The sequence below is a fragment of the Vidua macroura genome, chromosome 19 (genome assembly GCF_024509145.1).
Source record: "Vidua macroura isolate BioBank_ID:100142 chromosome 19, ASM2450914v1, whole genome shotgun sequence".
NCBI classification, from domain to species: domain Eukaryota; kingdom Metazoa; phylum Chordata; class Aves; order Passeriformes; family Viduidae; genus Vidua; species Vidua macroura.
In genome coordinates, this window is record NC_071589.1 from 3,531,520 (window position 1) to 3,551,827 (window position 20,308).

Below are 20,308 nucleotides of genomic sequence, written 5' to 3' on the forward strand. Positions count from 1 at the left end.
TACCAGAATAGCAAGGGAGTCCCTTCCAAACATGAAAGTGGCGGTTCTACAGGTGAAATTTGGAAACCAAACACAGCATAACTTATTTGCTTTGTCTCATGGGCTCAGACGCCTGGTGTTCTGGGAGAACAGAAATTTCCTTATGTCCCCTTTAACTGTAGGGAAACAAAGACTTGTTAAGGTCACCGCGGGTTTATTTTTCAGAGATAATCAAAGAAAATGTGGTCCTATCCTGGATTTAATTTACAGCTTCTCTTTTATGGTCTTTCTTTTATTAAAAGAACAGTTGTAACAGCGGGCTTTGGTATTACACAGTAAGTAAACAACTTATTCTGATAAATTGTTTTAGTTTCCTATCACAGAAGGCTTTGAATCTTGTTTTGAACTGTGATGGAACTGCTTTGACCAAAATACTGTTGGTTCACAGAATCACAGAATGTTGGGATCACCCCCAGACTGGGGTGACCCCAGGAGGTGGTAAAGTCTCTCCTCCAACCCAGGCCATCAAAGAAAGACTCAGTAGTCTTCAGTTGTCTGCTCTCAAGGCAGTTTATTGCGTGTTATCTCAAGGCACACACACTCCCTGACATTCTCTCTGACTCCTTCTCCCTCTGTGTCTCTCTCCATCTCCCCTGCCCAAGGGCTGGTGCCATCTTTTATATCACACATTACCTATTAAATGTTTATAGTTTTTCCCCAATGCCTATCACCTATATTGAACAGTGACTTTCTACTCTAAACCAATCTGTGAGTGCCAACATCACCAAGAACATGGAGGACAGGAAGGAGAAAGAAGGAGGACAGGGCACGCCCAAATCCCTCCATCTTAGAACTTCTGGCCCCCATGTACAAAACTCAGACCCCTCTGTACAAGGCCTAAATCCCCCCTGTACAGCACTCAAAGATTCTTCCTTTCATTTTGTGACTACTTCTATTATAATGTCTAAACTTTCGTGATTTCTTGTTCTTCCTGCAAAGTTGGTAAATTGTTCCATGGATCAGATTCAAAGCCACAGGGGTTTCCAGCTGCCTGCCAGGGTCTCAGAGGCTTCTGACCTGGGCCTGGAACATCCAAGAGTGTCTGAGGGACACCTTGGGTTCCGACAGCAGAATAGTCTGAGTTGGAAGGGACTCTTAAGTGAATAGCCTATTTGGGATCAAACCCAAAACCTTGGCATTATTAGCACGTGCTCTGACAACTCAGCTGGTCTCAGGTTGTGTCTCTGCAAAACTGGAGGGGTTTTGGATCTCTGCTTCTGTGTATTCTGCTCTCTGGGATGCTGTTGGGTACTGACTGTGCCATAGCAGTCAAAAGCAGCTCCCTTGGACACACACAGAGGGTGCACAAATGCTTGGAAAAGGGGGCTGTTTCTCCTAAAAAGACATCAAAGCATTCTGAGGTCAGAGGGTCACAAGAGCAGATACAGTTCTGGTTTAGCACTCTTGGAAGAGTGTCCTAGGAAATGCCTGCCTTTTAGAGGAAGCTCATTTCCAGCCTTTGCTGAGGCTTTGGAGCGTTGCTACAGACACTTAAGCTGCCAATGTGTATTTCTTGCAAGACAATGGTTGGTTGCATTCCATACAGTAATTTTCCAAACTCTGGTATTGGAGTTTGGAAAAACAAAACCAAAACTCAGCTATGGAAGGAAGAGAGGTGCTTTATTCACACTTTCTGTCTCCCCAGACAAGATTCCTGTTTCAGTGTGATTCAGCCAATATCTGCAGCTCTAAACAGGTCGACAGTGAAACAGAGCACAAGCACAAATAGGTCATGATCTTGTCTTGTAGGCAGAAGAGCTTCTTGGCAGGCTTCAAAATAATTCTCTCAACCACTTAAAAAAAAAAATCATAAGAGAAGATGCCTAATACTTGGGAAGGTGATTGGATCATCCTGCAGTGAATGAATGAGGGAGTTTTGGGTGGCTACACAGCTGCTGGGCCTGGCAAAAGCTCCTGGCAGCAGGGGCTGCTCTGTGTGCCACAGCACAGGCCTGGTGGGCAGCTGCTGGGTTGGGCCTTGTTGCCTTGTGATGTTCAAGATCACCTTAATTTCCTCCATCCATCCATCCATGCATCCATCCATGCATCCATCCATGCATCCATCCATTCATCCATCCATCCATCTATCCATCCATCCATCCATCCATCCATCCATCCATCCATCCATCCAATTTTGCTGTCAGGTATTTTTGCTGGAGGAAGTGTTATGGTATCAAGATGATGCTGTTTCATCCAGCACCCTGTGGATTTCTGGAGCAGGGGACAGCACATGGGGGACATCAGACCATTTCCATGTTCGTCAGAAGAAAAGCTGGTGCAATGTTGGTGCCCTGGCAATGGGGTCCTGCCCAGTACAGCTGCCCTGCAGCCCTGGGAACTAACGAGGCTGAGAATTCCAGACTTACAAGGGAGATGGAGAGGGACCTTTTACAAGCACATGCAGTGACAGGGCAAGGGGGAATGGCTTCAGATTCATGGAGTAGCTTTAGATGAGAGATTAGGAGGAAGTTGTTTTGCTCTGAGGGCGGGGAGGCCCTGGCAGAGGTTTCCAGAGAAGCTGTGGCTGCCCCATCCCTGGAAGTGTCCAAGGCCAGGCTGGATGGGATTCTGGACAACCTGGTCTAGTGGAAGGTGTCCCTAGGGGATGGGACTAGATCTTTAACTACACCTCTAAGTTCCCTTCCAACCCAAACCATTCTGCGATTCTATGATTTACCTTGTGCCCAGAGCATGAGGGCATCCCTGAGCTGTGCTCCCCCATGGCACACCGAGAGGAGCTCCTGTAGCAGAGGAGGCTCACCCCAGTGGCTGCATCTCTCTTACTGACTATGGCCTTGAAGTCAAAGAAGTTTGGTCAAATGTTGGACTTCATAATTTTGGAACCTTAATGATTTAAGCACATGCAGTGACAAAACCTTTTCCAACCTTAAATATTCTATGATTCTAAGCAAAAGATCAAAATTGTCTACAATCCACCTATCCTTGGGGTCAAAAAGTTAATCTCCTCATTCCTGCCCTTGGTCACTCTTCTGTCTCCAGGGCAGTTCCTGGAAGAGGAGACGTCCTCATGAGGTGTCCATGGGGGCTTAGCACAAGCTCTTTCTGCCTGCAGCATCTTGGGTAGCTGTTGTCTAGGTTTGGAAAGACAGGTGTCTGCTAAGGAAGGCAGGACCCTCCCCTGAAATGGAAAAAAAAAAAAAAAAAATTGTAGACCCCCTTCTCTCCAAATTGTTATAAATTTGAAATTAAGGGGGGCTCTCAGGCAAAAATATGGAAGCAGGAATGACAGTTCTTTATTAGGGAAGAAAATGAAAAGATAAAATAAACAATGCAGTGAACCAAAACAACACTGACAGAGTCAGAATACAACCTGACACCCTGTTAGTCAGGGTGTTGGCAGCAGGTATTATTATCCCATAATTGGGAATTACGGCTGCAGCCCTCCTGGAGTGTCAGCTGTGGTTCTGTTGGAGCAGTGATCCTGTAGAAAAGGGGTGTAGTTTTCCTGCAGTGGAAGAGGCAGCTGCTCCTCTGGGAAATCCAGTGCAGGAAAAGCCGTGCTGGTGTTCCAGAAACTCAAGATTAGATCCAGGTAGGAATGCTTGGCTCCTCCCTCCGGGCAGAGCAGCTCCCAATGGGATGTTACAGTTCTTATCAGTCACCAGTGACATTCAATAGCCCTTTAACAGCAGATGTGTCCCCTGAGAGAGGATTGGTTTGTGGAAGAGGTAAAGAAAACTGCCCAATTAAGACAGGATAAAACTGCCACACCTCTACCAGATGGCAATTGAATGCATCTTGCCTTGCAATCCAGGACACTGTTGATTTCTTCTGCAGCAATAAGAGACATGGTTTTTCACAGTAGCCTCTCTTCTCACATTTCTGAGCAAAGCTGAATTTATACGCTCAGATTTGTAGGGTAACATTTTAACCAAAGCCAGAAAACAGCTTTAGTTTTTCTTGTGGCACCAGACTGGTGAATGGCTTGGCAATAAGAACATTGACCCTACAATGGGTGTCATAAAACACTGGGCTTATGATTTTCACGTTCCAGCCATGCATTACCTTATGCTCTATCTTCTTAATGTACCGCATTAGCAGGGGAATTTCTCAACACCATGAAAGTGGAGATAAGTGAGATTTGGAAGCCAAAATCATGGACAAAGCACACTGAGACCAACAGTCTATTGGGACAAAGTCTATTAATGCTGAGACCTGGGAAAGATCCCTGTGCTGCCTTATTACTTTCAATTTCTCAGAACATGAAATAAGATATACAAGATGTCACAGTTCCTTGAAACAAAAAGGAATAGAAGCCCAAAACACTTCTTGTAATCATGCACATAGCTAAGAAAAACTGAGGTTCTTTTACATTCATAGTATTTGACTTTCATATCTTCTGGTTCATTTATCATGTTGAGTTTCTGGGTATAATTCTGGTTAAAGTTAACATTGGTATTCTGGGCCAAAAATTCTGGATTCAGCTAGGAGGGATTTTGTGCTGTCAGGATGGATCAAAGTATAAGATTCCTTGGCCTTAGGAGAAGGTTCATGTTGGAGGTTCTCTCTCTTGGAAGTCGAAATGAAGCCTTGCTCAGGAGTGGAGTTTGGGGGATTATTGCAATATAAACACAGTTTAATTAACAAGGAGACGCTCCTTACTGAAGGCACGAATTATTAATATTTTTTTCTATTTATCACACAGTTTATAGTCAAAGGATGCAGTGCAAATGCTGTAAAAACTAAAACTTCTCCCAGCAGGTTTTGGGTACAGATGATCTTTGCCTGTTCCTGATAATTTTAAATTAGGCAGCCTATGTTACCCCTGAATTTCTGCCCTATGCTTGCAGAAAGCAGATGTTTGAGGAACTTGGTATCACTCAGAGGGAACACTGAAAATGGAAAAATCACATTATGGCAGTGCCAGGGGAACTCAGTGCTGTGTCTCTATGGAAGAGGTGAATCAGAAACAGCTCTTGTGTGGTTTGGTATTACCAAATCCTGTTCTTGAAGACTAACCCTTTCTGTAAAAATGAATCAAGACAAAAGAAAAATTAAAATTTTGAATCATATTCCCAGAATATCTTCAGTGGTGCCAGCTTGCACTAGAACAGCTGCTATTTAGTTTGGCTGGGTTTGAGTGAAAGATTCAGTCCTGTTAGCAATTCCTCAAATCAAGCAATCTTCTGGAAACCCCAAAACCCCCCAAATTGTGTGTTTTTCTGCTACGTTTCATAACTGCAGCTTGTTTCCTTGTGCTAATTCACATCCCATGTTGCAACATATTAAGGCAGTCCTGGCTGGGCAGCTCAGCCCAGCCCAGCCCAGCCAGCCCATGGCGCCCAGTGAGACCCTGCTGCCAGGGGTTGTTCTGGGATGTGAATTCGGTGTCAGGTGGCTTTGGGACTGGCACAACTTGTTTGTTTGGAGCACGACCCTGCTGTGAAGTCACTGCCAGACTGTGCTGAGTGCCAGGGCAGAGCACTGGAGGACAAAACACTGCAGAACTCGGGCTTAGTGCGAGAGTGACTGCATCACCTTGTGGGGGTCATTCCTCATAATGATTACACACCTCAGGAGTTACTTTTGCCAATATTCAACTTCTCTAGAGATGTAGAGACCTTATCTGTATGGTGAAGGTGATCCTTCTGGGCTAGGGCAGGGTAACAAGGGCACAGGATAAGGGAAACAAGGGGTTTTGTTGTGGGTTTTGTTGTTGGCTTGTTTGGTTTTGGCTGTGTTTGTTGTAGAGATGGTTTGGGTTTCTCTTTGAGAAAATGTCACCAATTTAATGTCCTGAGCCTGAAACATGAGAGTGAAATGGTAGACAAATGTCTCAGTTTTGGAGCATTTTTTTAGCACACAGTTGCTGCCCTGAGCTCGGACTTTAAGAGCAAAGCCCAAATTCACTGGAGGGGCAGTGTGGGTGCACAGCACAGTGATCAAATTGAAGGCTGATCAGTTCTGGATGTCTGCTAAATAAACCCCTGAAACTGAGTTTCCCTGAGGGTCAGCCTCCACATCTTCCACTACAAGGGCACAGGTGCTGCAGTGCTCAGCATAAACCAAGCACGTGAATCCTTCCAGAAACACTCCTTTTATCCCAGAGCAAAATTTGCAAGCAGAAGCTTTTTGTTTGAACTTCCTGGGTTGAGGATCATGTGATAAAAATAGGGACAAAGTGCAATAAAAGAGCACCATGGTGAAAGAGTGAACTGTGGACTGGGAGAAAGCATTGCTATTATGAGACCTAGCTAAGTTCCTGCAAGTTGCAGCATTTCCTGCAAGTGAAAATGCAGTTTCTTGCGACATTACGTTGCATTTAAAATGGGAGGAGCCAGTGGAATGGCTTTTTCTCTGAGATCCCATTGATTTCTCATTTCCTCTGGAAGAGGAGCTGAATGGTTTGGGATCTGGAAAAGCTGCACAGGCACTTGGAGAAGGGAAGAGGCATGAAGGCTTCCTTGGACACAAACAGCTTCTGAGGTACTGTCTTCTTCTTTAGAGGGTCCTGTCTTCCACCCTGTTCTCTTAAAAATTCTTGCTTTGCTGTTTTGAAGTAGGCATTTGGAAACAGGCACTGAAATATCTATGGCAGGAGGGAAATTCTGAGTGTGCTGCACATTTTCTCTGTAGGGAAGAACATGTGCTGCTGGTGCTGGTGATCTTTGTAACTAAATAATACCACATCTGTAGCCCAGACTGGCAACTTCCAGAGAGCTCTGTGTGAACTCACACTGATTGTGGGAATGCAGAAACCCAACAACTTCCTCGTAGTGCATTTATATAAAAGTGTGAGTGACCTCAGAAATAATAGAACAAATGTATTAACAGCATTTTCCTGTTCATGTAATTCCTGAGTAATTTTTCCATATCCATTAATCTTCTTTTGTTTCCTGACAGCTCCTTAGCATGTCTTGCTAATATCTTCTTTTCCAAAAGTTCCATCCTGTCATTTTGCAAATAAGGAAGAATTTGTCAGAAGGGTTGCAGGAGAAATCCCTGCAGCTCTTCTTTTCAAGGAGCTGACTGGACATTTCCCCAAGTCCAAGCTGACTAATGAACAATCCAGCCTGGCAGCTCTGGGTTCAGAATGAAACAAAACAGAACCAGAACACGAAGTATTAGTGGTTTTAAAATAGAAGAAGTAAAACCAGTGAAACACTTCATTCTACTTAATGTACTGCAGGCAGTAAAAAAAAAAAAAAAGTTACCAATGTTTTATAATGCTGTGGAAATTTTGTTTCAGAGCAGGTGGAGGAAAGCCAAAGTGTGCTTTACACTTAGGTTTTTTTGCAGAGATTTCTCAGCTCAACCACAATGTCCTGCTGATTGCTCTGTCTGCAATAGCTTGTTGGAGCTGTAGATACCACCTGCAGTCAAATGCTCACTCAGGAAAGAGCTGCTTTATCTCCTCACATGATTTTGTATTGGTTTTTTAATTTATCTTTATTGCAAAGGCTTGTTGATAGTGGTATACAGCAGACAGTGATAAAGAAACGAGAGGGAAATGTGATAATGAAAGTGATACCAAAATTCTCTTATGAAAATACTTCTCCTTTTCTGGGAAAGAACTTGGAGTAGAAAATAAAATCTGTAGGATCTTCTGAAGTTCCATGAGTTTTGTTCTGTTGCTGCCTTATTTCCTTCAATAGTACTATTTTCTCCAAACTGACTGCAACTTAATCCTTCCCCACAGGACCCCTAGGGTGCCAGGTAAATATTTTAGAAATTCTGGTGTCTTGTTCCACCAAGCTGGTTCTGACCATAAAACCCACAGACTAAATTGCTCCTAAAGCTATAGAGCCCAGAATATGTGGCTGGAAGAGGGAAGAGGGGTGAGAAAATGCAGTGTTTACAGTTGGATTTTGTGTGTCCATGACTGTGCTTAATGGTTGTTTGGAGAGGGGAGGACATGTGAACCCTGGGGCAGCAGCTCTGCTCTGCCGGCTCCTGGGGGTGTTGGGGAGACTCTGCTTTGGTCACTTTGGGGGTTCCCACTGAACTGTGCCAGAGGCAGAAAGTCTGAGGACACACACTGGACAGGCAGTGACCTTGTGCTGGAGTAGGAGGAAACATGGGTCAGATTTTAACTTGGAGAGAGAACCTTTGCTCTGCTAGAAATGATGTTACTGCATTGGAGACTGAATTTTCTCCTTCTCTTGGCAAACACTGGAGTTATTTATTGTCTTGTGTTTGTTATGATGCTATGGGGAGAAGGAAGAGCCTGAGAGTTTCACGTAGTGATGTTTCCCCAGATAGATCCTTTTCAAACCAAAACCAAAGGACCTTGTTAGGGCACTACAGATTTCCTGTCAAATCTTGTTTCTCCTGCTGGTGACCTCAGGTGGGCTGGTTTGTGGGTCAGGTCTGCCCTGGGGGGAAGCTGGGTGTGAGTTTGCTGAAGGAATTCCAGCTCTTCCTGTTTGTTCCTTTATTCACCTACTGCTTGTTCCTGATCTGCTTTTAGGGTCTGACTTTACTCTGTTACAGCTCTGCAGAAAACTTCAGAAGCTCTAAGTTTCTATTACTTTGAAAAAGAAAGAGAAACAGGCAAAAAAAAAAAAAAAAAAAAAAAAAAAAAAAAAAAAAAACGGATGGAAAATATTTTCTGTCCAAAGAATGTGTTTCACTTTAGATTTGAGTGTTTTATTGAAGTAAGTTTAAAACTGACGGCAGGACATGGCCAAGACAGCTGGAGAGACTCCAGATTTTAAGGCAGATCAGTGGGGGCGAACAGAGATTTGGTGGATGGTGTTCTGGCTGAAACTGAAGAGGGGGAGAAGGAGGGAATGTCACCAGAGAGAAGAGGAAGGGACACGTCAATTGACCAGAATAAGGAGAGGGGCAAGAAAACTACACAAGAGAGGACCAAATAAATGAGGATACAAGATACAGACCTCACACTGAAAACTACTGGAGAAACCCCAAATCTTAACCTCTGGGCAAATAAGTCTGCCAGATGTGCTGCAGCTGTTCAGTGCAGCAAACATTCCCTGGGTACAAATCCTCTGGAGGCATTTAAAAGACAAGAAGAGGTGGCACTGAGGGACGTGATCTAAGTGGTGGATTTGGCAGTGCTGTGTCAACAGCTGGACTCGAGGGTCTTTTCCAAATGCATGATTTTGTGATTCCAAGATTGATGTCAGCCCCTTGGAACTCTGCTGGGTAGGAGGGCCAGGTGATGTTAACTGTGCTTTGCAAATCAGGAAATGGAATGAAGCAATGTGTGAAATATGAACGATCAGAAATAAATAATTAAAAAAGACAGGATGAATTTTTTATGTATGAGAAAAGGCAGATGAATTTTTTATGGAAGAGAAGAGATTGTAGTTAATACTTGGTGGGGCCAGAGGAAATCCCTGCAGGACTGTCCAGGTGAGCAGGAGCTCACAGAGGCCGTGGGAGAGGACGGATCACTCCTTGGAGGGCGCAGTGCCAGGGGCCTGGCTCTGCCCAGCATTCCCTGGATTTGCATCCTGCTCAGGGCTGTCGAGAGCCCGAGGTCTCCCAGGTTTTATTCCACAGGAAATTTGCAGCTGGTCTCAAGCACCTGACTGTGTGAGGGCGTGTCCTTGGGTTGTGTTTCTCCTGGCTCACCTGTTTCTGGGAAATGGGGTAGAACTCTCAGCAGATCGAGACCAGCACAGACCATAAGAGATATGCATTTATTAACTTCTGTTGAATGTATAATCAGGAATTAGCGTATAACTAATTCGGAAAGTTCCTCAAGGTACTTCTGAGGAAGTAGTAGCAAAAAAAAAAAAAAATTGTTTTAATGAAAGCTTTTGATCAAAAGCTCACAGGAACAAAGCAGTTTGTGTCTTCCAGAGCTAGTCTGGTGAGGAAAGTTAGGTGAATTTTCTATAATTTTTTTTTCTTATTTGGCAAGTATTTTACTAAAACATACATCACAAACTCGTGACAGTTTCATTTAAATGAGAACTAACTTCTGACTAAATCCAAGGATGTTTTGAAAAGAAATACCAAGTTGTTATTTGTTTGTTCATTTGTCATGAACAGATATTTCCCATCAGATCTCCTAAACTAAAAATATAATTCAATTTGACAATAAATATTTCATCTTAGGCCAAGTGAAACATTCATTCAGCATAATCCATCTTCCTTAGTTAATTTTGTGGTGTGTTTTGGAAAACTTGAGAAAACTTTGGAACTTGGAAACTCAACTTTGGAAAATGTCACAGCAAATCAAGCTGTTATTTGCTGCTCCTGCTGAGGGGTGTGTGCAGGGTCACTGCCTGGAGGAACGCATGGACACGGAGCCTCCTGCCCAGCAGGCTCAGGAAGGATTTCCCTCTCCCTGCAGAAGGACCTCGTGTCCCCTGCTGCTGTGGATGAGCCAGAGGTGGAAAGGGCTGTGAGTTTGGCCCTTGTAGAGTGCAGCAGCAGCTGTGTGAGCAGTGTGAGGGTGCCTCTGCCTTGCTCCCATCCCATGACCTGGGCTGGAAGCAGCTGCCTGGCATTTGGTCGGTGAGCTGTTATCTTTTTGTCTGGACAAAGGGAACAGAGGCACTGGGTGCTGAGCACTGCCTTTAATTCCCCACAGGGAGAAGACTGAGGGAGAAGCCTGCCCTGGCACTGTGGAGGCCTCTGGGCAGCCCCATGGACTCTCCCCACCTCCTGCACGTGGGTTTCCTGCTCCTGGCTCTTGCTGCTCCCTGTCCAAGTGAGTCTCTGTGTTTGACCTCGGTGCTTTTCCCTGCATTTCCATAGCTCAAAACCTCTGAAATGTTAAGAGAAACCAGCTGTGCCCAGTTAAAAACAAGACCACAGAGCCTCTAAGGTGAGAAGAGAAATTAAGGAGGTGAAGGTTGATGTGTCTGACCTGTCACAATCTCCTCTTTTGGGAGGGGTGACTGTTTGGGTCTGTCTGATATCAGATGAGGTGAATCCTCTCCCAGAGGACTGACTCTTTCCTGGGAGGGTCTGAGGGAGGAAACCTGGGACACTGCACCCAGACTGGGCAGTGTGGCAGCTCAGCTCTGAGCTTCAGTGGTCCTGGGATCTGGCAGTGTGCTGGAGGGACACCCGGTGGGATTGTGCCAAGGAGTTTGGGAAGAGAAGAGGACAAGAACAGATGAGCTCAGCAAGAGAAACATCTTTCAACTCACCTCCCAGGCTGCCATTAAAAATACAGTGGAAGTAGTGGGGGAATTCTATCATGTTTCTACCCCAAAAGTTATCCTGGGAACTGGCCCCAATACTGTATAAAATTTGCCCATTGGCAGACAATGTCTCCAAAGCCATGACTAAGCTTGTCCACCAAGACCCATCTTGTTCTCAATCACTAAACATCCAGGGAGAAAACCGGTGGAATTTTTTTTTCTTTGTTTTTTTCTGATTTAGGTATTGCCATGGCCAATGCTGGCCCTGCTAACAGGACACAAGGCAGCAGAAATACGACAGTCTACTACTGCAAGGACTATAAAAACTGCACATGCAAGAAAGACCAAAATGATTTTAAAAACTTTGAAAGAATTACCAAAATACAAAAGAAGATAAATACTATTCCAGCAAATGACCAACAAATGACTCACAAATCACACATCACTGTTTGCTTTGAGCGAGCAAATTCCTCTCTTGAAGGAATTTATGGCCTCTCCTCATACGAAACTCAACAACCAAAAATCTGGTGTGGCATCCTGAATTTTGGAGGTATGCTTTGCTGGGAACCTGGTTATTAACTGATGGAAAACATACTTCTTGGGTAGGAAACTGAACTGTTCTCTATTTGGGCAGATAGCAAGGCTTATGAGTGAATAAACTGGAATGATTGGCTTTCTTCTGTGAAAAAAAAGTCATAAAGTAATTCACAAAAGTAAATTCAGTTCTTTCAGGTCAAACATTGTTTAAAACTGCACTAGGAGAGACACATGTTACTCTGATTTATAAAGATACATTTTTTTAGGTTTTTTTTTTTTAGCATCAGCAATTCCCATGATGAAATTCTGTGCCATGTTGCAATGTGTGAATCCCACCTGCTTCAGCCAGAGCACACCCAGACCTAGGTCCAGCCTCAAGAGCTGCTCTGTGCTGCTCTTCTGTCCAATTCAATAAACACCCAGGAACGTCTTTCCGGCTTCCTCACAAAACTGCCAAAATCAGGAATTCAGGCACCTGTCAGTACCTGGAACAAGTGGCTCCACGAGGGCAAAACTTCCTGCTGGTTTAGGTTGCAGGGGTGTGACTTAGCTGAGCTCCATCCAAGTCAGTGACATTTCTATCTGTAGTTGGTTTTCTGAGAGCAGCTTTTAGCACATCTCCTATTGGAGTTAGAGCATCCTTTCTAATTTTCTTGCTGAAGAAGAGAAGAAAAAGTGTTCTCCCCTTTGTATAATTTTATTTAGCCTAACTATTCCTCCTGTATTTAATTTCTGGCCACCATAAACCATTTCTCTCCTGTATTTATGCTCTGCAAAATATCTGCATGCTGTCACTATGGTGTAAAACACTGGTGACACTGAAATATTCACAGTGAAATCTGGAAATTGCTGTAGACAGGGATGCCTGTATCCCCTGAGAGGGGAAGGGGTGGATGTATAGGTGAAGGTAGGAGGGAGTTCTCCAGATTCTTTCAGAAGAAGAATAAGCTCTATAATGGCACAGTGGGGTGCAGGGTTGGTAGGAGATGCACTCCAGGGTGCTGAGTAGAGATTTACTCAGCTACTACTAGATATTTACAACAAGCTACTTGCTTGTTCCTCTTCTTTGGTTCCTATGGGTAAAAGGCAGCTGCAAAATTTTTGAATAGATTTTTTTTTCTTGCATAAAGGTAATGATAAGCTTTTTACAGATGTTTTGTTATTCTTAACTGCATGTGAAAGATTTCTTACCTTCTTCAAATATTTCCACTCTTGATTCCCAGAAAAACTCATCAGCTTTGGTGAGAGGGAAATCTAATGACAATGGTTGATTTGGACTGTTAGGGAATGAAACATCTCCAACTTACAGCAATCATTGCAATCTCCAACATTTTGTGCAACATTATCCACTTTTTAAATCTATTAACCTCTTCAACATCTTTAGTCCTTCACCGAAGATCTTCTACATGATCCATATTTATAATCAAAACTTTTTTACCTTTCATCTTTCTCAGAAAATGGAGGAGGTAACATCAGTACTGAGGAGAAGAATGTTTGCTGTGAAGCAGAGGCAGTTGTCTGGAATCACAACCCTCACCTGAAGTGCTACATTCAAAAGTCACATCCAAAATCCACTGCACTGCCAGTTGCCATTCCTGGTGAGGGAATTCCAGGTTAATCTCTTCTCGTGTTTGTTTGCTTTTTGCTTTGAGAGGGGTTTGTCCAGACAGCTTGATGTGAACAGAGTTTTACACGGGCAGGGAGATGTCCTGTACATTCATAATTTGAATCCACACATGCTGCAGCCAACCAGTCTCAGAGACTTTGCCCTGGCAAATGGACATGGCCAGTCCTGGACAGAGATGTCCACAGGCTCAGGTTCCTGTAATTACATAGTGACAGACACAGAGATGCTGAGGGAAGAGGGTACATAATGGGTGTGCAACAAGTTCCCAAGAATTGACTTTATCTGTAAGTGCTAAATGAGACTTTGCCTCCAGACTAAGAGGACATTTGTCAACTAAAGGTGACATTTATATATTCCAATTTCTTTCATGGTAGAAGCCCTGTCATCTTCCTTAGGTCATGGACAAAAAGGTTTTTAAAAAACAGTCAAAGTAGATTTCCTTATTTGAACACTTCATCAAGAATGGGTCTCACCACTTGTTGGTTATTTCAGATAAGATTGATGTTCAAAGGTATCTGTTGTGCTGGGGTGACAAGAATTTGCTTTGAATGTTGCTAAAGTGAGCATTATGCCATCTTCTGTAAGACATGATGAGCCAGAGGCTCTTTGTTCTCTCATTCATCAGTTCCTTCTCTCTCTATCAGATGGGGCCAGTTCCTTTGTGTGGTGCTTACGAGACAGCTCATGGCTTAGCCCTCCTGCTTGCTTCACTTGGATGCTCTGTTTTCTTCTACTCTGCAGGTAATCCTGAATTTCTCACCAGCAAAAAGAGCAGCCTTGAAATCTTGTTGGCATTCCTGTTTGTTGGGGTTTGCACAGGATGGGGCACCATGTTTTACTTCTTGCGGCTGCGGCGTCGCCAAGGTACAGTCTGACAAATTGTGTGTTGCCTGTGGGTCCCACACCTGGAAGTGGGAAAAGCATAAAGGGTTTTCCTCCTGGATCTCATCTCCATTGTGTTGTTCCTGTGGTTCTTAATGATGTTCCCTGGACTGACAGCTGGGACTAACTCTCCTTCCGTGGCTGCCGTGACAGTGCCCGCCCGGTGGTTTTGTTGTGAAAAACAAGCACAGAAGGAATTTCCTCACTGCTTCCTCCTGAAACAAGGGGGAAGCACTGGCAGGGCCATGGAATCACAGGGTTCAGCCTTCCCTCCGTGGGATCCTGCTCCTTGGAGCAGTCCCAGACTGCAGCATTGCTGTGCAGTTTCCCTGGCAGGGATGTGTCCCAGCCAGGACATCCAGGCATGGGCTGACAGGACCTTCAGGAGAGTGGTTCCCTCTCCCAGCCCTGCCCACTCCAGAGCCAGCTTTAATTTAAGAACAAGTGTTTCCTAAATGCATCCAGGAGGAAAGTTTGTTTTGCAAACCAATATGAAAGGAGAGAGGTGGGACGGGCTCTGTGGACACTTCTTGAACCTGCCATAATGGCTTTCCCCCTCCATCCTCTGTCCACTTGGCTCCAGTGTTTTTAGCACCTTGTGTATGCCTGAGGCTGAGCCTCCTCTCAGTTCCTGAACTAGTCCATCCCCTGATGCTGGTTGTTTCTTTCTGAGAGCCAAAGGATTAAATTTCCAAGTCTGAATTTTTTTCAGGAGGAGTTGCACAAGTGTGTACACAGCCCAGTACAGGCAGCACAAAACCAGTCTCACTGTTGTTACATCAATAGATTAATGGATCTATCAATGTGAGGGGTAAAAAATTTACCAGTAATGACTGCCCTGAGGTCCTGCCCTGGGGTGCAATGTCCAGTGATGTCTCAGGTCTGTCCTAGAGCCCCTCTAAGGCAGAAGTTGATGGGTCACAGCACCAGAGCAGGGTCACAGCAGAGCCTTGAAGCTGTCCCCTTTGTGGAGCAAGGGTGGCCCAGTAGCAGATGGGGGAGGGGAGGTGCCTGGAGGACTTCACAAATACAGGCATTTTGTTCATAATTCTAACTGGAATCTACCAGTTTCTTTGGTGGCCTCACAGATTTTTTTTTTTCAATTATGCAGCTTTTAAGCAAGACAGACAGGCTTCTGACAGAGAAAAGCTCACCCATTCGTGATAACCATCTACAAAGGAGAAAACCTCTCTGCCAGCAGCATCCTCCTCCTCTCTCATGATGTACAGCAACCAGCGGAATGCAGACTGATTTTCCATGAGAACTCCTGTGTTGGGGAAGATGAAATAGGAAAGCCTTATAAATATGATTGCCTGGCAAAAGATTCGGAAAATACAGAAACTATGAATGAGATTGAGATGAGAACTAGTTTTGAGATACCAAATCTTAGTTACTGAACAACTAGAAACCAATAGATTAGCCAGCTGTAGGCAATCCCCCCTTTGATTAAACAATGTCCTCTACCTACAGACAGCTCCAAAGGTCAAATGGAATGTTCTGTCTCACCCCTCAAAATGTATGGCTCATCCCACACCTGTAACCCTCCCCTGAAGCATCAGGTATCTGTGATCCCATTGGCCCAAGTCTTGTTCCGTGCCCACTCTGAAACCCCTGATAAGGTGTGCCCGGGGGACCCGAGGCTCTCTTGGAACCCTCTCTTGGCATCGTCTCCTGCCCCCACTGCCTCTCTTTCTCCCTCCCTGTCTCTCCCTGCCCTCACTCCCTGGGGCCTGACACGAACTGCAGCTGGCAGCTCCAAACAGGGCCCCACACCCTTTCCAGGACCTGACTTCAGAGATCTCTCGTCTCCATCCATCTGGACCGTCCAGGAGTCCAGCGCTCCCTACACTCCTGCCCTTGTATTCCCCAAGAGTCCTCTTTTCACAAATGTAGCTTCACCACATCCACACCTCCCCTGAGCACGGTGACTCTTGTCCAGCTCCAGGTCTTTGTGAGCAACACAGGCATCACCAGGACCCCCCATCCTCATCCTGCTGGCTGCAGACAGCAGGCACCCCAGGGTGTGAGGCTGACTCAGCAGCACAGGCTGAAAGCAGCTGAATTCTCTCTGTGACAAAGTGGGAACAGCACTGGAACACTTCCCATGCCCTCTGCATCCCTTTCACTTGGGAATGCCACAGCAGCACCTAGGTGCCCGTATTGTTTTAATTCTCAGGTCATCTCTGCATTCACCAAAGCTTTTGCACCACAAGCTGGCTGGTAGGTTGAACTGGAAGAGTTGGGAAGAGATATTTGATTTTGCCCCCACCTGCAGACTGAGGACATGTCTGAGTGTTTGTTCCTGTGCAGGGCTGGGTGGGAGGCTGTGTTCAGCTCCCTCAGGAATGGCATTGGGTCACAGAGGCCTTGGCCTCCCCAGGCTGAACAGAACTCTGGTATCAATATTCCTGGCAAATTAGACCAGTTTAGACAGTGTGAGATGAGTACAGCCCCTCAGGAATCCTACTGGGTACTTGGTATCCTTAAATCATTCCCCATTCCCACTTGATTTGAATAAATCCTCAGCTTTTGCACTGGATCTAATTTAGTATCAGAACTATTGAGCAAAAATCAGTGGCAGCACAAGGGGAGAAGCAAATCCCAAAAGCAGTGGGAATGTTTGCTGACACAAACAGCTATTGACACACAGCTAAACACAAGCACGCACAGGGACAGCTCTTGGTTCATTTCTGCTTTGATTGACTGGATTTTATTTGTAGCTTGTTTTTTCCTCAGTGTGCCTTAACCATGCAGTCAGTAGCAGAGTGAACCTTGGCAACAAACTCTGTTGTGCTGGTGCTTTATATCAAATCTGGATTTTACTGATCCCCTTGCTGGTGATGTTTTAAGAGATCTCCAACACTTGGAACAGGTGTTTCCCATTTGATCCCTCTGCTCCTTGCTATTCATTGCACAAGTGCTTCTTGCTCAGTTTCTTTGGATATTGGGGTCATTGGACAGCTCTAAGGGTCTCATTATACATTTGTATACCTTTGTTTCTCAGTATAGACTGGACTTACATCTTCTGCAATCCTCCTTCAGAGAATCTGTATTATCCAGTTCCCTGATGTTATTAAATGTTTCTATTAAAGAAAAAAAAAAAAAAAAAGTGTGTTTTCTTCTATTCTCTGCCACTTTTCCTTACCTTTGCCTTCCTGATTTAGATCTGACACCAGCTCCAGTTATCGGGCTGAGCTTTTACTGCAGCTGCAGCTTTACTGCAGCTTTTATTTTGAGAACTAATAGGATTTTCCTGGGAATCTATAGATAGAACTACATTTTCAGTGTGAGTGACAGCAGCCACTTTTTTGCCAAGGCCTTTGAAGCTTGGGAAGGTCTGAGCTGAGCTGCTCAGGTCACTGGGCATCAAAGGCACTACAGGTAAGAAATGACATGTCCAGCATGGGGAGACTGAGGTCCATTCTTACAGAGCAGTTCTGTTGGTGGAGGAGTTGGTTTTGAAACCTTCTTTGATATGCTCACACCAAGAGGAGCTCTGATATTACAATTTCAATTGCATTTCTTATTTTTTACATGAAGCAAGTGAACAGTCAAGAGAACATCTATCAATGCTTGGGAGGGAGACTCCATCAGCATAACTTGCTCAGTGTTTCAGGAAATGAACGTTTAATTGTTGGGCAACTCTTTTTCTCAGTGGTCCATTTGGCAAAGATGTGGAGTTAATAAATAACCATCACTGTTTCCATGAAATATTTGGATTATTGTCTAGTAACTTCAAGGGTTCCTGCTGAGTGCCTCAGAGCTGCCAAGGGACTGCTCTTGCTCAGAGCAGCCAAAGATGCAGAAAGCTCTGCCAGCACTTGCACAGGCACTTCCAGTTTCCATAAGGAGATCCCTGAGATGGGAGTGCAACAGGGCTCCCTCCTTGCTCTGCAAAAGTAGGGGTTCAGCTCACAAACAGGGGGTGCAGTGCATTTCCTTTCCCCACTTTCTGGCTGTTCTTTGAGACCACTTGCAGTGAAGAACCAGGACCAGCAGATGATGCCTCAAGAAAAAGGGTTGGTGTTGTCTCCTACAAGGGGTGCTGTGTGCTGGGTACCTTGGACTGGGGTTGTGTGACTCCTGTCACTGTCACAGCCCTCTGTGCCTGCTGTGACAGGGAGTGGCACTGGTATTTTCTCCCTTATCTGCATGTCAGAGGCTATCTGGTGCCATTCCCTGGGAGATGGCATCACACACCGGGCTTCTGTTGGTTTCTTTATGACCTGAAGACTGCCCTGTAGACATGTTTTCCTTCTCTAGCAGCAAGGTGATTTTCCAGGAGGAGTCCCAGGCTGTTTCAGATGGCAGGGAAGGTGCAGTGGGTGGTGGGTCAGCTCAGGGTGAGCTCAGCAGCTCAGCCCAGCCAGCAGCAGTGAGATGTCTGCTGTGAAACCCCAGCAGTCCTGACTGGCTGAGACTGGCACAGGTTTGTTTGGAACAGAGGCTCCCTGTGAAAAAGTCCCTGTTAAAAAGGCTGTGCTGAGAGCCAGGGTGGAAGAGCAGCGTGGTGAAAGGGTGAGCTGTGGGCTGGGAGGAAGCATTGCTGCTCACAGATCCAGCATTGCTGCTCACAGATCCAGCATTGCTGCTCACAGATCCAGCTGCAGCTTATGGCAGCCCAGGGCTGGGACTGCTGCTTGTCACTGGCCAGGAGACAGCTGGCACAGGCTGACAAAAAAAGGTTGGCAGAGGCCAAATCAAGGCAAAGATCTTCTGGATCTGTGGATCTATCTGGGGTAGTAGGGAAGAGGGGAAAGAGGAGGGTCAGGCACTCTCCAAATCACTTCCCTGTTGTAACCATGTGTTTCATTTGCTGAGAGATAAAATCTAATTTGATAGTTTGATTTGCCTCATGCCACCCCAAAAAAAACCCACCCAAAAAAGAGAGAAGAAAGCAGCAGCTCTTACCCTCATCTGCACCCTGTACTTACAGGCCCTGAGCTTACAACAGACCTGGGAGCCCTTGCATGGCCTCTAGTGCCAGACTGGGGAGCAGATCTCAAATCCAGCCCCTTCACATCGCTGCTGCAGTACCTAGAGGGACCTGGTGACTGCCCAGGTACTTCTAAGCAGGTTCCTGGGACGTTTTTGGCTTTTTCCATGTTTTCCCTACTGCGCCGTACCACACATCAGCACGGGCTTGCCTGGTGTCATTGTTCAGTGACAATGCTGACCTGCACCCTAAAAGTGAAAGTAAAAATCCAATTACAGGTAATTAGGCACCAATTACATCTAGTTACATTTTAAAGAAGGGAGGATCCAGTGTCCTGCTTTTCCTCCGGGATCCAAGGGACTTTCTCCTCTCCTGGCCAGGGCTCTGGAAGGGGAGATGAACGAGCTGGGGGCTGGAAAGGCTGCACAGGCACTGGGAGAAGGGAAGGGAAGAGGCACAAAGGCTTCCTTGGTCACAAACAACCTGTGTGGTGCCCACACTGACTTCTTTAAGTGCTCCTGTCTTAGAGCCAATCTCTTAGAAATTGTTGCTCTTTCTACTTGTTAAGAATATAAATGACTTTCTGGGTTGAAGGTTTAATTCTCACTTTGAGAGAGCACTTTGCTATGGTGAAAAAGCTTTGTTGTCCTGTAAAGATTGGAATTGTTTATTGCTTTGCAGTGAAGTCAAGGGAGAAGGAAAAGCCTGAAAGTTTCAGGTAATGATGTTTCCTCGAATAGATCTGATAGTAAAAGGGTTTTAAAATCATGGGGATTTGGGGAATTAGAAGGAAAATTAAGCTTAGTAGGCCCTGGGAAAATACCTGGGAAAGTATAGGCCTTGTACTTGCTAGAAATGCACCTGTGTAACCAGTATATGATAAATGGTATAATTGTTAGATGTGATGATTGTTTAGTAATTAGATAGCATTACTATTTAGTCATAAGAATAATCATGAAAAACTGTGGTCAGGGGCTTGAGAAAGATCACAAGAAACTCATGCTTGAATCAAGTCAATGTATACAATAGAACAATATAAGTTTAATGATTAATATGTAAGTTATGTAATGATAGAATATAAAATACATTCAGCTTGAAAGCCATGTGGGAGTCAGATTTGGGTCTGTACCCCTGATTCCCAGAGCTCTACAATAAAAACACCTGCATGTAATCATATTCTGTGATCATGTGTGTTCCTGA

At 45.0% G+C, this 20,308-nt stretch overlaps 1 protein-coding gene across 5 annotated transcripts; it reads left to right on the forward strand.

The window, feature by feature from the left end:
• The first annotated feature begins 6,221 nt into the window (after positions 1 to 6,221).
• LOC128816650 (uncharacterized) lies at positions 6,222 to 15,962 on the forward strand. Of its 5 annotated transcripts, none has more exons than XR_008439979.1 (6): positions 6,222 to 6,486; positions 10,568 to 10,687; positions 11,368 to 11,676; positions 13,118 to 13,276; positions 13,935 to 14,154; positions 15,284 to 15,962. XR_008439979.1 is itself a non-coding variant. In XM_053994437.1 (6 exons), the coding sequence occupies exons 2-6, from the start codon at positions 10,624 to 10,626 to the stop codon at positions 15,288 to 15,290; spliced, it is 636 nt and encodes a 211-aa protein (XP_053850412.1). In that variant the 5' UTR covers positions 6,222 to 6,486; positions 10,568 to 10,623; the 3' UTR covers positions 15,291 to 15,962. The 5 variants fall into 5 exon arrangements, 4 of the variants coding, with proteins under 4 accessions (XP_053850412.1, XP_053850410.1, XP_053850413.1 ...); XM_053994437.1 differs by having other exon boundaries at positions 13,935 to 14,031; XM_053994435.1 differs by having other exon boundaries at positions 14,032 to 14,154.
• Positions 15,963 to 20,308: the final 4,346 nt, after the last annotated feature.